This window comes from Corapipo altera, unplaced genomic scaffold (genome assembly GCF_003945725.1).
Source record: "Corapipo altera isolate COAL_440 unplaced genomic scaffold, ASM394572v1 202, whole genome shotgun sequence".
Taxonomy (NCBI): Eukaryota; Metazoa; Chordata; class Aves; order Passeriformes; family Pipridae; genus Corapipo; species Corapipo altera.
The window spans coordinates 599,019-622,204 of record NW_020884980.1 but is presented as its reverse complement, the minus strand read 5'-3'; the positions used below and the strand labels follow the sequence as shown (position 1 = coordinate 622,204).

Genomic DNA, 23,186 nt, shown 5'->3' with positions numbered 1-23,186 from the left:
CACCCAGAGCTGCAGGCTGTGCAGGCCAGCAGTGCTTACCCAGCGATGGCGTACAGCCGGCCCCGCAGCACCGTGGCCCCCACGTAGCACCGGGGCGTGGTCATGCTCGTTACCGTTGTCCAGGAATCGGTGCGGATGTTGTAGGCTTCCACCGAGGAGAGATGTGCTGTCCCGTCGAACCCACCCACCACATAAATGTGGTCGTTGAGCAGAGCCACTCCAGCCCCTGGGGAGAGAGGTGGTGGCACAGTCACACCCAGGAGTGGCACCGGCAGCACCGTGCCCCGGGCTCGCTCTTACAGGCTGAACAGTCAGCTGGTCAGCTCCTCCCTCTTCACAGGACATTTTGTTATCCTCGTATCTCCCCCAAAAGAGCTGATAACTGTGTCTTCTGTTGTTGTTGTCTCCAGTATGATAGGTGAAAACATGTCACTCCACCAAACACTGCCGACTCTCTGGCATGAGGTCACTGGGCAGCACAGCAGCACGAGAGGTTCCCCAGGGCTGACACCTGACACAGGTGTGTGAACAGAGCAGCACCAGGCTCACTCTGCTGGCAGGCAGCCAGCTAGGATGACTGGCACAGACACAGGTTCCTCTGGTGTTTCTGGCTCCCTGGTATCACCCAGCTCCAGGCCACAGCCAGGAGAGTGACACTGCTCCATGTGAAGCTGGAGGAGGGATTTGCCTGACACTGCTCCTCTGGAAGGCAAGGAAATGAAAACTGGTTCCTACACCGTCACCAAGGCAGAGGTGGCCAGAGCATCTGTCTGAACAGCTGTTCTCACAGAGAAAGCAGCCTGGCCTGACAGGAACTTATGAAACCAGCAGGAAATAACTCCCCTGCCAGCCTCGGTTCCTCCTCAGCAGCCCTGTTCAGGTAAAGGACACAGTGAGGGTACAATGCCCTTGGTGGCCTTGGGAGCTCCTGCCAAGGGCTGCTGCTGTGCTGAGCTCCACCTTGGAGCAGAGTCAGCCCTGCCAGGCTGTTACCACCAACATGGAACTACTGCACTAATGAGCATCCTCAAGGAAACCAGCCAGCTACCCTGCAGCTCTAGGGCACAGATCTGTTTCTTTACAAACAGGGTATAAGAGACTTTCTGTTCCACTGAATGTACCCTCACTTTCCCTGTCCTTGCTGACAGCACCGGGACAGCTGGGAATGACCAGGCTGGCCCAGTGGGTTCTCTGAGAGCTTTGGTGAGAAGGACTTTGGCTGAAGGGACCAAACCAAGGTCTAATCAGGGAAGTCAGGTCCAGCAATGCAATATGGCCAGGAATCTGAGGGGTGGCCTCCCTCCAGAATCTTTTCTGAGAAGTGAAAAGAAAAAAGGAGGAGACAATCTCTGTGAATAAAGCCAAGATTACTTTTAGTCCTGGTTTTGGAATTCAAAGACCTGCTCACAGAAAACTCTAGAAAGTTTTTTTTGGGGGCAAAAGAAGTCTTACAGGGTCCAAGGTCACCAGGATGGACTGACCTGATACTAGGATGAAGGTTGCAAGCAAAACTAGTACCTAAGCTACTAGTAATTAGGAGTGTTAGTTCCAGAGTGGCAGCACATAAACCTGGGCTAAAAAAGGTCTGTGGGCATACCCCCATTTCAGGGATCTTGGTGCTCCAGGTGACAGCATCAAGGAAGGAAGCAGCTGAGCCAGTGCTGGGGTCAAGAGCCTCACCATGTTCCTGCTCAGTCATGGCACCAAGGAGCTCATGCTGCAGGCCAAGGCACTGCTGCCAAAGCCTCCCGATCCTGTGGGAAGCAAGCATGGACCTGGGAAATGCCTATTGTGGAAGGCTCTTCCCTTGAACTCTGCTTTTGGTCTTGCCCAAAGTCAATCTTCTCTGGTGTCCACAGCAGACCCCTTGGGGAAAGCATCTCATCCTCAAGCTTCCTAGAGATCTCTGGGTTGGTCTCACATGGTGCCTCTGATGCAGGAAAATCTGTGGATTTTATCCCATGTTTTATGTGGGGTCTTCCTGGATGTAGAAAAGTGCCCAACTCCTAAATCAAAACCGTTTTTGGCGGATAAACCCACACCTAACAGGAATAGCCCTGTCACAGGAGTAAATATTTAAAGCTTGGGGTTTTGGTGAATGCCACTGCAGGCACAAGAAAGCTGAAATGTTTTTGGAGCAGAGCCCAGTTTTAGTGAGTACCCAGCACTTGTCCCTAAGCAGGAACACTGCACAGAGATCACATGGAGCCAGTGCTGCCCAGCCTGACTGTGAGGGGCAGTAACTGAAAGAAGCAGAGAAAAAAGCAACTTCAAAAAGGGATTTGAAAGAGGGTCTGTAAGCACAGAACTACCACACTGGGAACCACCCAGCTGTGGAGGCACTGAGCATCCTGTCCCTGCACACAGGGCTGTTCACCTGCACGGCGTGGAGGGCAGTGCAGGAGGCCTGAGGCACAGGGTGAGAGCAGAGAGCCAGGACCTGAGCACACAGGAGCTGCAGGAACCCCACTGGAACTCCTCTGAGAAATGAAGGAGAGTTTAGACAGAAAGATACTCCAAAAGTAGGATTTAAACTATATTTTTCTCCTAGATACCACTGCCAACCTAAAGGTCAGATAGAACTCCAACCAGAAGAGGCAAGTGAAGAGCTGGTGGGGGATAATTGCTGTGTGACAGCATCATGTTTCAAGTCAACACCACTGGAGGGTAACACTGCTCTGGCAGTGCTGCTCTCTGTGTTCCTGCTGCACCAGGAGCTGAGGCCTTGCATGTCCCAGAGCAGAGCAGAGGTGAAGGAGCAGCCTGACAGGGCACTCCTGCCTTCACCATGTTCTGTGCAGCTGAGGAGCACTGATCTCCTACTACAGTCTGTAGTTTGTGCCTTGTGGGCTCTTCTCCAAGCCAAGCACTGCTGCTAGTTTTAGAAGTCACACAGGACTTCCTCTCCTTCCCTGTAACCTATAACCCCCTCCCCACATTCCTCATACATACCTTAGCATGGGATGGAGGCTGTGAAAATTAGTATTTGTTTTGGGAATTCAGCACCTAAAACCATTCCTTCTCAAAGCCAAACCACCCACTGAGGCCAGAGCATCCTCCAGGGCAAGAGAACACACCAGCAGTGACAGCTACCTCAGTGCAGCAGGAAACACATTGACTCAAGGCATTGTGGGCTCTTACCTGAGCGCTTGGTGGCCATTGGAGTGACATTTGTCCAGTGTCCAGTGTGGGGGTCATACCTCTCTACAGAATTCAGGATGTTCAGCCCATCATAGCCACCTGAAAGAAAAGCACAGGAGCAAACCCTGGGGCTGAGAATGTGGTGCTGCCATCAGCACAGCTCACCCCGGCGGGACAGAGGCTCCTGCAGCCAGCTCTGCCCCTGCTCTGCATGGGGCCACGTGGGAGGGCATCACAGCCTCAAACCAGCACAACCAGGCCAGCCCTGTGCTGCCCTGAGCTGCCTCTGGGCACGCTGAGGCCACTGCTGGCACTGCTCTGCAGATGTGCAGCTCCCAGCAGTGCACCAGCTCAGGTGCAGCTTCAGCAAAGGAGCAGCATGCTGCCATCTGCCCAGGGGAACAGCATGAGGAAGAGGAATTTGTGTGGGGGAACTGAAACCCATAAACTAGGTGGGTTTATGGTCAGGTTCAAGGCCAGGTTGGAGAGGGCTTGGAGCAACCTGGTCTAAGGGAAGGTGACCGTGCCCATAGCAGGGAGCTGGGATGAGGTGAGCTGTAAATTCCTTCCAACCCAAACCATTCAGTGGGTCTATGAAACCAGTGTCTGGTGTATGAAATCTGTGACTCCCCAGGAATGGGACTGCAACAGATGTGGGTGCAATGCTGGGTCTGCCTTTTCTGGGGCCCAGAAGGTGACCTACAGAACAAATTCCAGAGTGCTTTGCCCTCTGGCACTCTCACTGTATTCACAGCTGGTGTGGGGCTCTGAAACTGAAACGATTGCAACAGAAAGGAGCTGGAGAACACACAGCTCACGATACATTTCTGGAGCACTACAGCCACCATTGTTTTGGGTGGTGCAGGTGCACCCTCTGTCCCTTGGCTACCTGCTGCATCTCTGGGCATTTAGCCACTGCTTAGGCCATGCAAGCCTCAGGTGGCACTGCTCGCCCTCCACACTTCAGCCATCCCTCAAAGGTAGTGTGTAAAGTCTGTACAGAATCATAGAATCAGCTGGGTTGGAAGGGACCTCTGAGATGATCAAGTCCAACCCTTGATCCAACCCCGCTGTGGTTCCCAGCCCATGGCACTGATGCCACATCCAGTCTCTTCTTAAAAACCTCCAGGGACGGAGAATCCACCACTTCCCTGGGCAGCCCATTCCAATGTCTGACCACCCTCTCTGGAAAGAAATTCTTTCTAATATCCAACCTAAAACTCCCCTGGCACAGCTTAAAACCATGCCCTCTTGTCTGGCTGATCATTGCCTGGGAAAAGAGACCAACCTCTACCTGGCTCCCCCCTCCTGTCAGGGAGTTGCAGAGAGTGAGGAGGTCTCCCCTGAGCCTCCTCTTCTCCAGGCTGAACAGCCCCAGCTGTATAATTTGCACCTTGCAGCATTTCCTGCAGTTATATGGCAGCTCCGGTCCAAGCCATTGTGATGGGAACAGTGAGAACAGGCAGCATTCACTGACACAGCTGGGAGTGCCCAGGGCAGCGAGGTTAAACCTCTTCTAACCTGGACGTGACAGGCTGGTGCTCCCCAGGCAGCACCCGCGTGGTCACTTTGGTAAAAAGCCAGGATTTGCAGAACTCCCAGAGGTCCTGAGGTACCTACCAAGGCAGTAGATCACTCCGTTGGCTACCACAAGCCCCGCTCCCTCCCGTGCTGTCTGCATGTCTCCCAGCATACTCCACTGGTCAATGTTGGGGTCGTAGCGCTCCATGCTGGTGTGACGGCGGCTTCCGTCGAACCCACCCGAAACGTAGATCATGTCTGCAATGAGAGATGGAGGTGGGACCCAGCAAGTCAAGAGTCAACCATGCACATGGAGCACGAGGGCCCTCACAGATTAAGAAAAAACTACAGCATGGACTGCAAACCCCAGAACGACAGGCCTTGGCACACCGGGAGCCAAGATGAACCCAGGCTCCTCAGCCTGGCTCACTGCACCCTGGCTCACTGTTGGGCTCACAGGCCCAACAAATAAACACAAAACCCATCTGGCCCTTAAATCTGGTTCTTGCTGTTGGATGAAAGAGAACACGCAAACCCAGTTATTTTTTTCGTGCTGCAGAACCACTGAAACACTGCCATGCCCAAACCCTGCCCGTCATGAGCCTCAAGTCAGCATCTCCCCAAGGCCCTCACTCCTTCCCTGCACATGCTCCAGTCTCTCCAGTGCTGGATGATCACAGCTGTACTTGGTGCCCTGTGCTCAGGGTTGCCCAACACTGTCAACACCCTCAGAACTTCCCACTCCATAATCCCTCCCAGAGCCCCTTTCCCTCAGTGCACAGATACACGCCGTAGGAATGCAGCGGAGGCAGAGCTCCTCTCAGGATATGTGGGCAAGTTTTCCATTTCTGCACCCCAGTGGTGAGAAGGCAGAGTCTCCATCTCCCCTCCTCCCCCAGAGCCAGCCCACTCTGCACACACCAGCTCAGGGCAAGAGCTGAACGAGCTGTTCTGCCCTGGCAGCTACCAGGACACACCTCCAAGGGTCGTGGCTCCCGCCAGCCCTCGCCGTACGTTCATGGGAGCCACGGAGTACCAGATGCCATCCTCATCTGATGTGTAGTCCAGGCACTCCACGGAGCTGAGCCGAGAGCGGCCGTCGTAGCCCCCGATCACATAGATCCGGTCATGGAGGGACACGGTGGCGACGTATCGCCTCTTACGGGTGATGCTCTGGGACAGAAGGGGAAAAGAGAGGTCAAAGACAGGAAACAACACTGGTGCATGGAGACCAACACTGCTCTCCCACCCTCTTCTGCTGCTCCCTTGGGTAATGGCCCACTGCCCCAGAGCAGGCAGCACTACGGATTTAAAGGACTGTGTCTGCCTTCCCTTGCCCATACTCTCTCTGCCGTGCTCTTTCCTCAGGGCCACGTCTCTTTGCACTCAAATATTTAGCATTAAAAGTCATTTATCTTATGCTGCTACAGAATCTTCGATGCATCTGGGACTTTTGTGTGCCTCCCACTGGCTCCTGCAGGCACTGGTAATGGGAAAATGTGGAGACTCAGAATATTTGATGAAGCTTTTAGCCTCCAAAAAAGATCAGAATTTTGGGACACCAGGTGGTACTTGGTTTGCCCTGATTGATGATACTAAAGAAGGACCAGTTCTCCACCATTTCACACAGATAAAGGTGATTTTAATTTGGGTTGAAATACTCCTCAGTGCAGAAATTCTCTCTTTATGCTCCAAAACACTGCAAGCAGCAGGATCATGCAGCAGCCTGAAGGCTGCACTGATTACACTGTTCCTATTGACATTCCAATTATCATCACTAACCTTAAAGCTTAACACCCCTTCACTAAGAAACACGATAGTTCTCACTCCCACAACCAAGATGTGGGTCTCTGCAGGCTCAGCTGATCAAGACTACGACAACCCCCTCTCACTCAGTCACACTGCAAGCTGAAGTGGTTTCAGCATTCACCATGTAAATCTCTATAAGGAATTTCTGTCAGAAATCCTCAGCAGATTGCACAGGACAGCCCAAAGAGGATTGTTATCCAGCTGATGCTGCAGAATCAGTGTTTGCTCACAGCCTGGTCAGCCCAGTGGTGGTCAAAACCAGTCCCTTACCGGCAGGAAACTCCACTCCTGGGTCTTGGGGTCGTATTTCTCCACCACATCGATGGGGGACTGTTGGCTGCCGAAGCCGCCGATCACGAGCAGCACTTCGTTAGCTCCTGGGGCAGAGCGGGAGAGCAAGGCCAAGTCAATCCCTGCACAGCCAAAGGGTCACCTCAGGGGAACAACCTCAAGAAACACTGAGCCTTCCCTGGTGCAAAGCTGCATCTAAATCCCTGTTTTCGTCACGGCTCTGGAGCAGGGACCTAACCTGGCTCCAGGCACTGGACTCCCTCTGTGCTCAGTGGGGAGGAGGAGGGAGAAACTCTTCAGGGTGCGTGGCAGGATGGCTGACGGAGGGGTCAGGAGCTGGCTGCTGGAGACCTGTTCCTCCTAACATCAGAGGCACTTTGAGAAGACAAGCCAGCTCAATTAGGTGCTGAAGCTGGCTCCTTTCCATCTCCTTTTGTGTTCTCTCCACTGTTTTTCCCAAACCTCTCACCACCCCCTAGAATCTGGAGGAGAATGCTTGCTTCCCTGCAGCCACCTCACAACACAAGGCCTCCCCTAAGCTGCAAGTAACATCCCCACCTGATTCTGGGGACTTTGTTCACCACCTAACTGAGAAACAAGTCAGGCTGTCTGAAGCTTGGAAAATTAATTAAGTATTTTCTCAGGAATTGTTTCTTAAATCTTGTGTATTTTATTTCAAAGTTGCCTTCCCTCTACTTTCTTTTCTCTCAGATGGTCTCTGAATTTTTCTTATTTCCTCCATGGTTGTTAAATAACAGCTGTTATCTGGAGGGCTTTAACCTCCCTTGTACCTACTGCCTGGAAGGAGGGTAGAACAGCTGAGTATCCCCTGGGCCCCTCGGGCCCTTTCTGGAACAGGACTTTATCACTAGAGTTTAGGACTGTCCAGCTTTTCATTGCAGAAGGACTGAGCACCAAGCAGCAAACATTTAACAAGACCCTCTCTGTCACAAAGCAAAAGATGAAGAATAATTATAAAAAATAACTGGGAAGGATTCACAAAAGAGCTTCAACACCTTGGAAAGCCTCCTGTCCAGTAAGACAGCTAAAAGTGCAATTACTTCAGTTCCTCTCATGCAAAGTTAATACACAACTTAATCACAGTTTATAAGTGACACATTGTTGCTATCAGATGGTATGGAATAATTTAAAACAGGTAGGGCTGAACCTTTGGTTCAGTTTTAACCTGTACAATTAAACAGTTTTGTGATGTCTTTTTATCAGGTGAAGCATTTCAACTAAGAGCAAAAGGAAATGTGTCTTTCTAAAATCATGGAATCACAGAATGGTTTGAGTTGGAAGGAACTTTAAAGCTCATCTCATCCCACCCCCTGCCATGGGCAGGGACACCTTTCACTAGCCCAGGTTGCTCCAAGCCCTGTCCAACCTGGCCTTGAACACTCCCAGGGATGGGGCAGCCACAGCTTCTCTGGGCAACCTGTGCCAGGGCCTTGCCACCTTCCTGGGGAAGAATTTCTTCTGTATTCCCCTCTTTCAGTGTGAAGCCATTCCCCATTGTCCTATCACTACAGTTCCTGATGAAGAGTCCCTCCCTGGCTTCCTTGTAGGCCCCATCAGATATTGGAAGGCTGATGCAAATGACAGGCTGAGCTGAAGTGCAGGTCACTGAAACTGGTGTAGAATTCCCATAAAAATGTGCTGTGGCCTGGACTATGCTGGAGCAGCATAACAACATTCCCTGTAGGCCAGAAAAGTTTGATCAGTGTGTCTCTGACAAACCTAGTTTGCCTTCTTCCCTTCATGGGTAAACTGCTTTCTGCCCCTAAAACAGGTCACGAGGGGATTTTGGGGTCCCCCTCCACCACACCCACAGCAGCACTGGAGAGCACCCAGGGAGGGTTCTTTGCAGGAAGAGTGGTCCATGCTGGCACTGATGTGAGTGCACTGGGATACAGGCATGGCACAGACAGTCTGACAGATGCCAGTAAAATATTTTTCCTTCTTCTGTAGGTCATTCCTACTGTTTATATTGCTCTTGAGCACTCACAGCCCTAAGCCAAGCATTTTCCCAACAATTCAGTGACTGTGCTTGGTAGGAGTTACTGAAATAAGGGAAGAAATCATCATTTATTGCCTTAGCAAGGCTAAGGAGAAAAAAAGAAGCACCTATGAAGGGAAAGAGGGACCTCTCCATTCCCCTCCTTGTGCCTTCCCCTCTCCAATTCCCTGTGGAAACTTGCTGGCACTGTAAGGCAGCTGTCACTCACCTCACAGCTCTCTCTGGACACTGACAGCTGTGTTTTCAGACAGGAAGAAACTCTTCCCACACTTCTTGGACAGCTGCATACGGGTCAAACATATCTGCAGGAACCAGCAACTCAGGAAACTGGTTTTATGGTCAGAGCAAGGGCCTGGGATTAAAGGCAATCAACTGGCACTAAGCAATCATGCTCTGAAAAAAAAGGCCCCTCTGTCCTCTGCTCCAGTCACCTCTCTGTCCCACTGGGGACCGTGGGATGACGAGTTACTGCTCGTGCCCATCAGCACAATTTTGAGGCACTAGACAAGGTGTCTAACACAACACCTGCCAGTGCCATAGCCCCCCCTCTCAGTGCCCTTCCCTCTGCTGCTCACCCAGACGTGCTCGTGTCCTGGGTCCTTGCATCTGGCTCCGGAGCTCGGGCCGAAGGTGGAATTTCTTGGCTTCATCTACGAGGTCTCTGCACTGGAGGCTGCAGCGTATAAAAGGCTGGGGGGGAACATGAGTCACTGGTACATGCACTGTATTTTAGGAAACCTCAGAAGAAGTGTCCTAAAGCCAACTCTTATCAGCTCAGACAGCATGAAAAGGACTTGTGTGCAGGCTGCAGTGTCCTGATGCAAACACTGCATGCAGGGAAATGCAAAGGCAACTGAAGACCAGAGTGCACCTGAGAAGATGTGGCTTGATTCTCACAGTCTGGCACTGCAGGTTCCATAAGGAAAATGACTGCACTGGAAAACTCTGGAAAAGCCACTTCTGCTACATTTAAGCCAGCAAAAGTATGTCTGAGAAGGGCAACTGGCAGTGAAATCACACTGGAAACCAGTTTGCCTCGATCTGCCCCACATGACTCAGCCTGCACCTGCCATCAGAGAAGAAACAGGGAGCAGAGCACGATGAAGCATCTTAGCTGATCTACTGCCCCCACCCCTGTGCACAGGGAACATGGAGCTGTGGAGAGGCAGCAGAAGCAGTGAGGTCTTGTTTAAGAGTGGGGGGCACTTCACCCAAAGAACAGCCTCATCTCCTTGCACAGTGCCTTGTAATTCCCCTCCCTGGTTGAGGGCCTGGACCAACCTCCCCTGAATGCTCAGCACTCGGTTACCCTTGGCTGTTTGGTGTATATGCTGCTTCCATAAGCTCAGACTTCTTTGTACAGGTTCTTGGTCTTTGTGCAAGGCAGCCAGAGTGTTCAAAACCCACAAAGGGCCAATACTCCACTTTCCACATCACTCCAGGCTGAGGATGTCCCACCAGCATGTGGCACTGCCAGACTGGAGAGGGCACCCTCTGCATTCACTCTCAGGGAGCTGAGAGCCTGCACACACCATCTCAGGCTGGACTGGGAACAGACCCTTTTGGTACCAGTTTTGGTACCAGATCCTTTTCCATTAACTTCAATTTCAGATTGAAGTAGACCAATCCCTTCAGCTCTGGCACAACCTAGTTGCCTGCTGGCTGCCCTGGTTTAAGAACATCCATAATCCATCCCATCCAAGATGACTGTTGCTAAACCAGTATTTTCTTGACGTAGAGAAATGTCCATCATTCACCACTCAGCACCTGTCAGGTGACAAGGGCCAGTAACCCCTGAGTACCTCCCATCACTGTCTAAGCTGAAGGCTGGTTTGAACTTCTCTGTGCCTTCCTTTCAAACCTTGCCTGGGGTCAGCATCCCTTTGTGTTTGGAATTAAACTTCCACTGAAAAGCTTAATTATCTGTTATCATCATCCCCATTTTGGGTTGCCACTGCAGCATCCCAGCACACAAAGCAGCAGTGTTAGCCATGGCTCTCGCCCGTGTGTTGGTCCTGGGTCCACACAGCTGCTGTCCTCAGAGGTACATGCTGGCCATCTGTACCTCAGACACCTTCTGAGGAGCCATGTGTTCTGAGATCAATGCCAGCAACCTTCAGCCTCGGGAAGGGGAGCTGCCAGTGCTTAGGAATGAAGGCAGAAAGCACTTGTTGGAGGTTATAATGGATGACAACAGAAAGGTGCTGCACATATGAGCAGAGACAGCTGACTAATGGCTCTGGATGGGGAACCCTCTGGCTGCAGAGCGGGATGCTGTGGCTGAGGGCACAGCAAACCACTGCTCAGTGTGACAGCGGCACTGCACCTGAGCAGGGACAGCTCCACAGCGTCAGCATCGAACAGCATCCACAGAGAAAGACCTTTGCACGTGTTCTGGTGGACAGCAGGAGCCCAAGCAGGGCCATGCACTGACAGGCAGGCCCTGCTCCCAGCTGTGCCCGTACCTCAGTGTCAATGACGTCTGTGATGTAGCGGGGGGTGAGCAGCGGCATCCGCACGTACTGCAGCAGCTCCGGCAGCGACGCCTCCCGCTCCTTCTTGGAGTGCTTCACCCAGTTTATAACTGCCTCAAACACTGGCTCTTCAGAGTCCACCTGGAAAGAGGAGGAACATCCTGACAGACTGCAGGATAACACCAGAGCTACCACCACAGAGCAGAGAACACCCAGGCTGCTGACGCTGCTCCACAGCGACCAAGGGAGTGGGAAACTGCAGCTAGGGGTGTGTTAGGGAAATCCCCACGAGCTGTAATCACAAGCACCATGAAATTCCCTCACTTTCTTTTCCTCGAACCTGCATTTGTTTATTTCCCTACAGCTGAGATCAACAACGGGCAGTTCAAGTGCCAGAGCAGTGAGTGGTACAGCAGAGCCTGGAGCTGCCACTCACTGACCTGCAGGAACTCACAGGGCAGCTCCCCAAATTCTCTGTGGAGCAGGAGCTGCGGTCCTGCAAAACACAAAGAGTCATTATAGAGAACAGATATCAGAATCCTGTTTCCTTTGCACAGAGCAGCAACTGGTTTGGTCCCCAGCAGCCCTGTGCCCATGCACTGCCCTTCGAACACCCCAGCCAGACCAGCTCCATTCAAGGGATTTTTTTATTTCAATTCACCTTTCAGAAACTACAAATGATTGGATTTCAGAGTGGAGAACCCCAGGGCATGAATGTTACTGTTTATTTCTACTGTTTATTTTATTTTATCAGGAGTTTATTTCTGTCTCCAATTAGGACCAGCACATGCTGATGCTAACACCACTTTCAGAGATTACACTGACTAAACTATCTAAATTTGATACTGTTAGAGAACCTCAGGTGCTGTGGATATCTATGATTACCAAAAGCAAAAGAACGGTAAAAATCTCTGTAATATATAATTTAGGCTTGGTTTTGTTTTAGCACATCTATCAGACCATCCAACATAAAAGCAAATCAGATATGAATTTATTATCACAAAATCTGTTAACTGAGACTAAATATGAAGATAAAAGGAGAGCCTGTGATGAGAGGACTGAGCCTTCCCACCAGTCTATGACTGGTCCCCTTTGAAGTCCAGTTTGAAGCTGTCAGGCAGAATGTTCTGAAGCAGGGAGTCACAGAGGTTAATTATGTAAGGCCATTCTTCCAAGCCATTGATTTATATTTGTTACAGTGTAATTTGAAACAGCCTCTTTCTATTGGAAATACAGGGAAAGGACAATTACAGCTCACAAAAGGAGAGCAGAGCACTGTATTGTTTTCAATTCCCCCCACCTCCTCCTTAAAGGCAATAATCCTGCATCGATTTATTCCCTCCTGAACTGAATGTCCTCAGATATATTTAACAGTTTTGTTGTTCATTAAATAATTTGTCCTCTGATAAATGATGAATAACACTAAATGCAGCACCACAGTGAGGACCTGCCATGGTACTTCTTGAACAACCTGGGGATTTTCTGAGGGTGCTCCCTCAGCACACTCTCATTCCACACAGCACCTCTATGCTGGCACAGCAAGAGAGATTTGAGAGATTTGTTCCTTATTCCAGAAGGATTTCATTTGGAAGGGACCTTAAAGCTCATCTTGTTCCACCCTGTGCCATGGGCAGGGACACCTTCCACTAGACCAGGTTGCTCCAAGCCCTGTCCAGCCTGGCCTTGAAAAAGTTACTCTTCCTTCTTCTTATAAGCCCCCTTCAGACACTGGAAGGGGCTCTAAGATCTCTGTGGAGTCTTCCCTTCTCCAGGCTGAACATCCCCAGCTCTCCCACCCTGTCTCGAGAGCAGAAGGGCTTCATCCCTCAGAACATCTCCATGGTCCCCTCTGGACCTGCTCTAACAGGTACTTTCTTGTGCTGAGGATCCCAGACCTGGGCACAGTGCTCCAGCTGAGGTTTCACAAGGACAGAGAAGAGGGGCAGGGTCCCCTCCCTCACCCTGCTGGTCACAACTTCTTAAGGTATGACAGTGCATGCACACCCCACTGCCTCCTGCAAGGCCTGAACCAGCCCTTCCAATCCACAAGGAATGTTACTCTGCAGGCCCGGCTCATTCTGCAATTCCCCATTATTTCCTGGTTCCTGCCTGAAGCTGCTGTCAGGATCACCACAGTCCACAGCAGCTCAGCCCCCACAGCATTAAGCTGCAGCTTGTCAAACACCAAACACACCCAGCCTTCTCTGCTGCTGATCCCTCTGCTGATCCCAGCTGGAGCCCAGTTGTTCACTGCTGTCTCACGTGCTCTTTCTCAAGCAGCCTCATTAGCAAGAGGATATCAGTGGGGCTGAAGGCCACTTTCAATGTATGCACCAACAATTCTCCTGTGGCTACACCCGTACTGGCTTTTCAGGAATCCCACCAAAGGTAATCCTTACATTGGTTTGTCTCCTCTGAACACTGAGTAGGGATTACTTCAAGCTCATCAACTACAGTGAACATCAGCTCTCGACAAAATCCACCTCAATAAATAATCGTGCCCCGCCCTCACTACCAGGGAATGTTGAACTTGTTCATAGAGAAGTTGGAAAAACGTATTTGATGTGTTCCAGTCAAAAAGCAAACCCTCCAGAAACCCACCTTGATGGAACTTAAATTTGGGAACTAACTCCCTGCAGAGTCAGACCTCCCTGCACCATCCCAGGGATGACACAGGCATTCCTTGTGCTGCTGAGCAGCAGGCAAACACAAGTTAAAGTTTGGGGGCATTTCTAAAATGTAGGGATTGAGACAACTTTTCTTCAGGGAAAGGAGGGAACAAAAGCACCAAGAACTCTGCAGAGGGAACTCACTGTGATTAACTGGCAAGAAACACTTGTGTGACAATAAATTCTTACAGAGAATTACATGTTATCTTACATGTTATCGATCAATTACAAATTAGCAAAAGAAATTAGAACTTCTTGAGAATTTTATTTCAAATTAGGAACTGTGTGAGAGGTCCATCCCAGGAGTATGGACTAACTACTGACTGGTTTCAACGTTTTACTTCAACGCTTTGCACAGTAATGGTACTTTTCAGGTTTTACCTGAATTTCATCACACTTGATGAGCTTTTCAACCTCTTCTTGATTTAAAAGGATAAACTCTTCATGCTGAACCACCTCTGGAAAATGTTTCTGGCTGAAGACCTCTGCAGCTTGCATTAGATCCACACAATTGTGTGTCTCAGCAAAATCCCGAATGCCCAAACAATTTGATGGATCCAGCTGGCTTTCTAGAAACTCACAGCAAGCTTGTTTCACACCTACGGAAAATTGGAGGGGTGAATGAGCGCTGCAGGCTTACTGTCAATCCACTGCTTTGGAAAGGGCTTCAAAGAAGAAACTTCTAAACAATAATGAAAACCCAACTCAAATAACAAGTAGAAATACTACAGAAACACAGACATGCAGGTATTGCTTTGGAGCAGGTGAGGACACTCAGTGGCAGCCAGACAGACCATGTGCCTGGGCTGGTTTGAGCTCTGGCTGTTCTATTTAAATGAAAAAATAACATCAATCTGATACTAGGAAAAGACTCCAGTGCGAGTTGTACTCACTTTCATGGATTATAAACCATAAATGTATCTGCTAGTGGATATGACTACCAAATTTCTAGGTTTTCTATGATAATTTTTGGGTAAGCTGCCTGGGATTTGGGATAGTTGCCTGGAATAGCTCCACAGGTGCACATGCATTGACATCAAGCAGTTTGTTATTCACCTGTGATGGCAGGTCAAATGACATCTAGGATTTGCCTATTATAATAATCTGACTGAGCTGTAACATTTATGTGCTACAGCCCACAATGCCTCTTGGGAATAGTCCTATACAGCAGCCCAAAGCACGGAACAATAACCTGTTTTATCATCTTTTTTTGCACCCAAGTCAGTTCCTCTACCAACGAGACCACAGAGCACAAGGAAACAGGAGTTTGACGTAACTACTTACAAATATAATTCCTCCCCCAATTTCTCTTCCATTCACAGAGGGTCACATGAACCAAATATCTAAATAGCAGCAACTATGCAATATGTGCTGCTCCTTGAATTACCTTTCAGCTGAAGCAGACATGCTGCTGGGAGCAGTTCTTGGACGTTTTCTACTGTCACATGCACAGTTTCTGTATATACAAAGTCCAGCAGGATTTCCATGGTGGAGGCTGTCAGGCCCTGGATATCCACACAGGGTTTATCTTTCTCTGAGAGCTGCAAATTAGAAGGGACACACAGCTATATTTTTTAGTAATGTGATCAGAAATCCCACAACACTCAGCAGGTTTGAAAATGAGACCTGTCAGAGAGGTTTCAATAGAGATTTGTCCTTTCTGGTTTTGGGCTCACTGAAAGAATAAGAAGAAGGAGGGAACTTCCCTACAGAATTTACTTACAGGATGAGTAAGATAAAGTTCATTATGGATCAGGAGGACAGTCACACTGCACTGTAAAACCTGCCAGCTGAGATCAGAGTGAGCAGAGATTACATGTGTCATCTGTGTAAGACACCTAAACCCTCTCCTCCAAGCAGTAACTCCAGCCTTTACTCCAAGGAACTGTCCGGGGGAATTCCTCTCTGGGCTGGACGTGTGTAACACCCTGCAGTTCTCATGGGCTCCCCACCTCACTGTTATCCCCAAACAGGTTCTGTCACCCAAGAGGCCAATCCACATCCAGAGCTGGGGTATTTGATTTATTTCAGTTCTGTGCAGAAAGGGGGGCCGGGTGGCCAATCCCCAATGCCAGCACAAAACTGTTCACTGTTTATACATTTTAGCAAACAAAGGCAATTATGCTCATTGGCTACAAATTGCCTAGTTCTCTTATTAATTAGCATTGTATCTTCTATTGGTTAATGATTCCCTTGTTTCTTATGCTAATTAGCCCCATTCTCAGTCTTTCTCTTCCTTTGAGGTGGGAGAACAGGGTACAGGGGAGATGGGAGGTGGTGTTTCTGGAGTTGGGGGTCCATGGGTTGGCAGTCAGGATCTGCCCCTGCCAAAATTACCTCCTACCCACTTGGAGCTGATTTCAATACAGTTGCTGAGTTGGCTTTCTTAGTTTCTTCCTTATCTTGGGGGTTCTGCCAACTGTCCTTGTGGCCTGGAAATTTGGCATCTCTGTGCCCACTATCAGTAGCACATCCTTCTGCCCAAGTTTTGGTAACCTCCCCCAGGTGTGAGATCACTGAACCACGTCCAGCTCTAAAAGTTAACAAGGCAATTCTACCAACATGTAATTTTCCTTCCTAACACCTGGACATCATCACCACTCTGCTCTAAAACCAAACCAAGTAAAAAGCTTTCTAAACTGGTCAACTCCTCATCCATTCTGCAAGCTTATGGTGAAGGTTCCTAAAAAGAATGACCATAGGCCAGAAAGTTAAGGTTAAATGTGGGTTTATCTTAAATATTTGAAAGTAAAATGACAATATATGTACTTACACAATCCAGACTTTGTCCCCTGACTATTTTATCACCTCCATGATTCACTTTGGAAAACTATTTTTTCCAAGGAATGTTATCCTCTCAACGGTCAATCTTTGGGAACAACAACTTCTGTGAATCCACCAAATTTGCACAAAACTGAGATTATATTTCACAAAGCATCAGCTTTGTGATTCAGTGCCTCCACCCCAGAGCTGCTGGCACAGCACCTGATGGTTCCTGAGCAGTGGAACAGCAGGTGGGCTCAGCAGTCACAGCCTGCACGTCGCTGCCAGCTCGGCAGCATGGCTGGACCTCTGCAGATGATGATCTCCCTGCCACACGCTGCAAAACCAACCTGACTTCTGAAGCACCAGAGTGAGCAGATGAAAGCCCACGGCTTCTCTTGCCAGGAATGAGCCCAAAGCTGGTACAGCCAGTTGGGCAGAGACTCAGGAAGCAGAAAGCATGATCAAAGCATGATCACTGGGCTTCGAATTTGCCACAGCTGGGGAAAAAGGAGGTGATACAGAAGTATAGAAAAGAGCAGTGAAAGCTGCTCCTGCAGAGGCACTTGCTGGCACAGCAGAGAAGGGAAGGGATGTCTGCTGGGACTGAGCCCTGTCTATGATGCAGAGATACACTTGCAGCAGAGAAGAGAAGCACAGGAGGTAATGGTGAACCTAGAAGTAATTTGAGGGAAGAGGCCTTTCAAGCCTGTTGACTCAGTGAATAAACTTTATGACTTTCAGAGTCAGGAAGGAACAGCAAATTACCTTGTCTGACCTGCTGTGTGACAGGCCAGGCATTGCATTCAGAAGCTAAAACCAATTCCTGCTTTGGGTCAGAGAAAACATTCTGAAAACAAGACTAAGCTGTTTGGTAGCACAAAGGACACAGATGTCACCAAAGGTCAGAACTGATCAGACAAGATGTTCAGATGATTCCAATACACAAATAGAGACACAGACCACACGTATTTAGAAAAAAAGAACTTACAAACTTCTGTTGACAGGAGGTTACAAGACCACCAGACCTCCTGGTACTTGTAAGCATCAGTTCTTCACACATCAGCCTGGAGCTGGTAAAGAAGCTCCTGACCCACAACCAATATTCAGTAATCAGGCATGCACATACTCTCTGTTCTGCTGACCACGACACAAACCATGGGGACAACACTAAACCACAGAGATGATCACTTCCTGCTTCCTTTATATTTCTGCTATGCTCCACTACCGGGTTGTTATTTTGCTCACAGTTTACTCACATGCTAAGGATGCCTGGAAGGAAGGAAGGCAGGAAGCATTTCAAGTAACTTCACATAATGTATGTGACGCAGAACTGGGATCCTAACATCATACCTTAAAGAAGGATCTCAGGGTGGAGACAACTTGATTCTGAACATAGAATGGTTTGGGTTGGAAGGGACCTCCCATGGACCCTCTCTGTCAGTGGGAAGCCATTCCCCCCTGTCCTGTCACTCCAGACCCTTGGAAACAGTCTCCCTCCATCTTTCTTGTCGGCTCCCTTCAGGTACTGAAAGGTCACAATTAGGACACTCTGGTGCCTTCTTTTCTCCAGACTGAACAACCCCAGTTCTCTCAGCCTTTGAGACTTTTCATCCCACGAGGACCCTGAGCTGAGCTCAAGCCTGTGTGTGCAGCATTAGAGAACTGCCTGCAGTGCTCAGTGCTGGGCTGCTGGGACACAGACAGTCCTTGTTCATCAATGCTGCCCCATATTTGGACTCAGAATGCAAAATTATGGTCATACAACGCTAATCAACACACAGGCTTTCCTCTCTCAGGTGTTCAGTGTTTCCTTTCCTGGGTGTTCAGTGGCACCAGACACATCTCTGCATCTCTGCTGTTGGAATTTCAGAGCAGTTTCCCCCCTTGTTGTTTAATATCAGAGCTCCACTCACCAGCAGGGAGTAAAGCAGTGAGGGATTGAGCCTCCCTCCTACAAGCACATTTCTAACATTACAAAAAGCATGCAGCAGCACAGATCCCAAAATCAACTGCAGCATCCAGGAAGACACATTTCCACAATCAAGGAGAGTCACTTCGAGGCCTCAGGAGTTTTATCCCAGGATGACCAAGTTGCTGAAAGCCTTAAGGCAGGGGCTGCAGATCAAAGCTCTGTTGTGAAACACAATGTTGCTGTCTTCTATTCCATCCACAAGTCATTGTGCTGGGTTTGGCTGGGGCAGAGTTAATGTCCTTCCCAGGGGCTGGCATGGGGCTGTGTTTTGGATTTGTGCTGAACACACGGATGATAATGGAGATGTTTTTGTTATTGCTGAGCAGTGATCACAGAGAGCCAAGGCCTTTTCTGCTTTTCATACTGGTGAGGGGGCTGGGGGTGCATGGGAGGCTGGGAGGGGACAGAGCCAGGACAGATGGCCCAAACTGACCAAAGGGATATTCCAGACCACAGGACATCATGCTCAGTGTATTAAGTGGGGGAAGAAGAAATCAGGGGGTATGTTTGGAGTGATGGTGTTTGTCTTCCCAAGTCACCATCGCACGTGAGGGGGCCCTGCTCTCCTGGAGGTGGCTGAACACCTGCCTGCCCATGGGAAGCAGGGAGTGGATTCCTGGTTTTGCTTTGCTTCCGTGTGCTGCCTTTGCTTTCCATGTTAAATTGTCTTTATCTCAACCCATCAGTTTTCCAGCTTTTACCCTTCCAACTCCCTCCCTGGTCCCGCTGGTGGGGGAGCGAGTGGCTGTGAAGGGTTTGGGTGCTGGCTGGGGCTCAACCACGACAATCATGCAACTCACTCTGCAGGACAAAAGGCCTCCAATTTTGGAACTACGTTCTTACCCAAGGCCACTTCTCATTTTTGCCTACACTAATGCAGATACACAAAAGTACACTGGAATAAACCCCGATTTCTTCTTACTTGCAGGGGAAGAGAAATGCTGGCATGACAGTGCTAAGATGTGGCTCACTTCACTCCAGAGTGCAGTGACATTGACCATGGAAGAACCTGGAAACAGCAGTTGTTTATTTTCAGAATAGTATTTCTCCACCTTCTAGGGGACAAGAACCCTTCAGTTTCTAGAACACAGCCAACAAGAGAAGATAGAATAGTTTCTTTCTGAGGTGGAGACAACAATCAGCTCTTAAGAGATCCCAAGCTATGTTAACTTGACCAAACACAGACAAATGTCAGTGCACAACCAGGGTCCAGGGGAGCTAAAAATGCTCTGCAATTTTTACTAAAAGAACAACTCTGTGGGTAAAACTGATGGTGTTTCAGTTCTCCCACACTGCTCAGCACAGGGGCAAAGGAAAGTGTTGTAAAGAGCCTGAGTTCATCAGGTGATCAGTGGCTTCTTGTTCTGGAAAATGGGAACAGAAAATGGGACGAAATTAATACCAAGCAAGACTGAGAACTTTTTAAAATGTTAAAGTCAGAAGTGAGAGAAGGCAGGAAACTAGAGAGACAGGGATGGGCCAAGGCAGCTCTTTATGACAATGTCTTCTGACAGTCTCAGTGCTGTCCTGGCCATGCACAGATGTGGCACCAGGAATGCCAGGGCATAAACCTGGGACATAACACCAGGAACGCTGTGGGATAACCCTGGGACCAGTTTTGAACAAAGCCCCAATCTGGTACATCAGAGCAGCCAAGCAGTCCCCAGACTGGCAGGAGGCGAGCGATGAAGTGCCATGGACTGTTAGCCCATGACACCACATGGCACTCTGAGCTCCCTCGAGTCCCAGCCACGGCCAAACTCTGCACCCACAAGAGCCTGGAGAGTGCCCAAGCACTGTCCCATCACACCCCCCAGGACACACAGGAAGCAGGTCCACTCTGAGGCTTACCAAACTGCCCTTCCCTGGAAGGAAGCTCTCCCACAAACACTCCATAATTTTGTGCCCCTTGGCAAGCTGGTCACTTTAGTGTTTCCATGCAGAAAACCCCCAAATTTGGAAGAAATACAAACTAAGCAAAAGAAGCAAAACCCTTAAAGCAAAGGCAGTTTGTGGTGGAAGAGAGAGAGTGATCCTGCCTGTTGTCCACTTTCCAAGGAAGAATTTCATTCCTAGGAAGAACTACATCTCTCAATGAAGATGTTACAATTAACAGGAGGAATTAATGAAGGAACAATTAATGAAGGAAGGAGACATAGCTCAGCTCAGACTCAAAGCACATCAACCCTCAGCCTTTGTGAGCAGCCACAAAGAATGTTCTGGAGCACGTGGAGTGACTGGATCTCTGCACACTGCCTAGAGGAAGTCCAGGAGTCAAAAGCATTGACAGGAATGAGGAGGCAAACCCAAAGAAGCAGAGACACTCTGCTGTACTGCTGTGCACCTGGAGCTACTGGAGAACAGAGAACTTCAGCCTCCAGGGATTGAATTTGCTTTGTGTAATCTTTGCTTTAAATTACATTTCCTTTATGCAGAGAAAGAGCATAAACCTGATGAATTTACAAATTTCACGAAGATGTGGACCAAAAAATATATTGGTATGTGATCAGGCCACACATGTCTTCTTTTGGCTGTAAAAACTGAAACACCTGCTTCCCTGACAGCACTGAGAGCAGTGGGCACACAGGGAGCTGTGCCACAGCCTTCTTTGCTGGGTAAAACAAAGAACAAAATAATTCTCTGCTGCAAGGACTCCTGGGCTAGCAGGGAGGGCTTTAGGACCTATGAGCTACTTGTTAATGTTTCTCCCTGGTAATGGGAAAGGTGGTAGGATAAGGAAAGCATCTTCTGTAAGAAAAAGCCACAAAAGATCGATTCAAACTTATAAAAGACAAAGCCAGGCAAAGCATCTGATGTTTAACAGCACAAACGAGCAGCAGTTTTAGCTCAAACAGCACCTGCCAGTGACTCAGGGAAACAGCACACAGGTAGTGTGAGTCTCCCAGTAAGAGCCAAGGTGCTCTCAGGTGGGATCTGCTGGGTGCAGCAGGTCTGGGGCTCAGTCACCCCAGCCCCAGTGCTGGAGGTGACACCTCCACAGCACGAGCAACAGCACAACCCAGCCAGTGCCCAGGGGAGCTGTCAAACCCCCTCCTCCCTTGCACTGCGATTCCCCAGGCACTGCTCACACAGCTCGGCACCAGGGCTGCTGCCCTTGGCAGGAAAGATGCCCAGAACCACAGAAACCACAAATCACCACTAGAAAAATAAGTAAATGTATCAGAACCCTCTGGTTTGGCAGCTCAGTCTGCCAGCTCGCTGGACACAGGGTGGTCCCAGCACACCATGATTCAGGTACAACCTCCAGCTCCACACCAGGCCACGATAAAGGGCTCTGGGGCCACTCTGAAGGGACCCAGAATCACCACGAGGGGCTCCAGGGCCAGCATGGGGGGATCCAGCAAGACCCAGGGACACCATGGGGGGCCACCTGGAGCCACCACAGGGAAATCCAGGGTCACTGTGGGAGAATCCAGAGATACCTAGGGCCACCAGGGGGGGGTCCAGAAAGACCCAGAGCCACCATAGAGGGACCTTGGGGCACCATGGGGGAAACCACGGAGACCCAGGGCCACCATGGAGGGACCTTGGGGCACCATGGAGGAATCCAGGGCCACCAGGAGGGGATCGAGATCCACCATGGGGGCATCCTGGGCCACCACGGGGAGTACCCAGGGGACTCCCAAGATCACCACAAGGGGATCCTGGGCCACCACGAGGGGGATCCTGGCCCAGCTGCTGAGCAGCTCGCCAGAGGGCAGCCCCGAGCGCCGGGCGGCCCTGCCTCCTCCACCCACGGAGCACCCAGGGGGGCCGGCGGCGGCGGCAGCACCGACCTCGCTGGTGAACATGGCGCAGAAATAGTCGCTGCAGGCGGCCAGGACGATGCGGTGGGCCGGGAAGTCCTTGTGCTCCACGCGGAGGGTGACGTCGCAGAGCGTGTTGCTCTTGCGCAGGGCGTTCATGGCGTTGAGGATGGACTTGGCGTGGGAGTTGGTCATGATGTCCTTGGGGGGGGCCATGGCGCGCGGCACCTGCGGGCACAGCCAGCACGGCCACATGGCACGGGCGCCCCGCCGCCGCCAGGGGGCGCTGCCGCCCCGCCCTGCCCGCCCCTCAGCGCCCGCCCCGCCCCGCCCCGCCACCGCCCACCGCGACCCCGCGGCGGCCACACCCGCCTGGAGGGGGATCGCAGCCCGGCTCGGCTCGACCCAGCCCAGCCCAGCCAAGCCCAGCCCAACGCGGTCCGGCCGCACTCACCGCCGCAGGGAGAGGTCCCGGCCCGCACACCTCGCCTGCCCCCCCCCCCGCTCCGCCCTTCCCCTCTCCCCGCGCGGCGCGCACGGATGGCGTCATCGCGCCGCGCCGCGAGCCCGCCCCCCGGAGTGCCGGGCGGTTGCCGGGCAACGGGCTCCCACAGCGCCCCCTAGCGGCCCCCGCGGGGACCCGCAGAGAGAGGGATGGGAATGGGGCTGGGGAAGGGAATGGAGCGTGTCCAGCGGTGGGAATGGGGCTGGGAAGGGGCTGGAGCGTGTCCAGCGGTGGGAATGGGGCTGGGGAAG

The 23,186-nt window shown here is 50.6% G+C and overlaps 1 protein-coding gene across 2 annotated transcripts in view; it reads right to left on the bottom strand.

Annotated features, from left to right (window-relative positions):
• KLHL12 (kelch like family member 12) overlaps positions 1-22,978 on the bottom strand; it is a 24,716-nt gene extending 1,738 nt beyond the window's left edge. The window contains exons 1-11 of one of the 2 annotated variants that reach the window (XM_027665759.1): positions 22,885-22,978; positions 22,461-22,658; positions 15,313-15,466; positions 14,307-14,524; positions 11,248-11,397; positions 9,358-9,472; positions 6,742-6,848; positions 5,640-5,835; positions 4,762-4,920; positions 3,142-3,240; positions 40-226 (exon numbers count right to left, since the gene is read on the bottom strand). In XM_027665759.1, coding sequence (XP_027521560.1) covers positions 40-226; positions 3,142-3,240; positions 4,762-4,920; positions 5,640-5,835; positions 6,742-6,848; positions 9,358-9,472; positions 11,248-11,397; positions 14,307-14,524; positions 15,313-15,466; positions 22,461-22,646 — 1,571 coding nt within the window. In that variant the 5' untranslated portion in view covers positions 22,647-22,658; positions 22,885-22,978. Of the gene's footprint in view, positions 1-39; positions 227-3,141; positions 3,241-4,761; positions 4,921-5,639; positions 5,836-6,741; positions 6,849-9,357; positions 9,473-11,247; positions 11,398-14,306; positions 14,525-15,312; positions 15,467-22,460; positions 22,686-22,884 lie in introns of those variants that run through there. The other variant, XM_027665758.1, reaches the window with a different exon arrangement.
• Between the last annotated feature and the right edge of the window lie 208 nt (positions 22,979-23,186).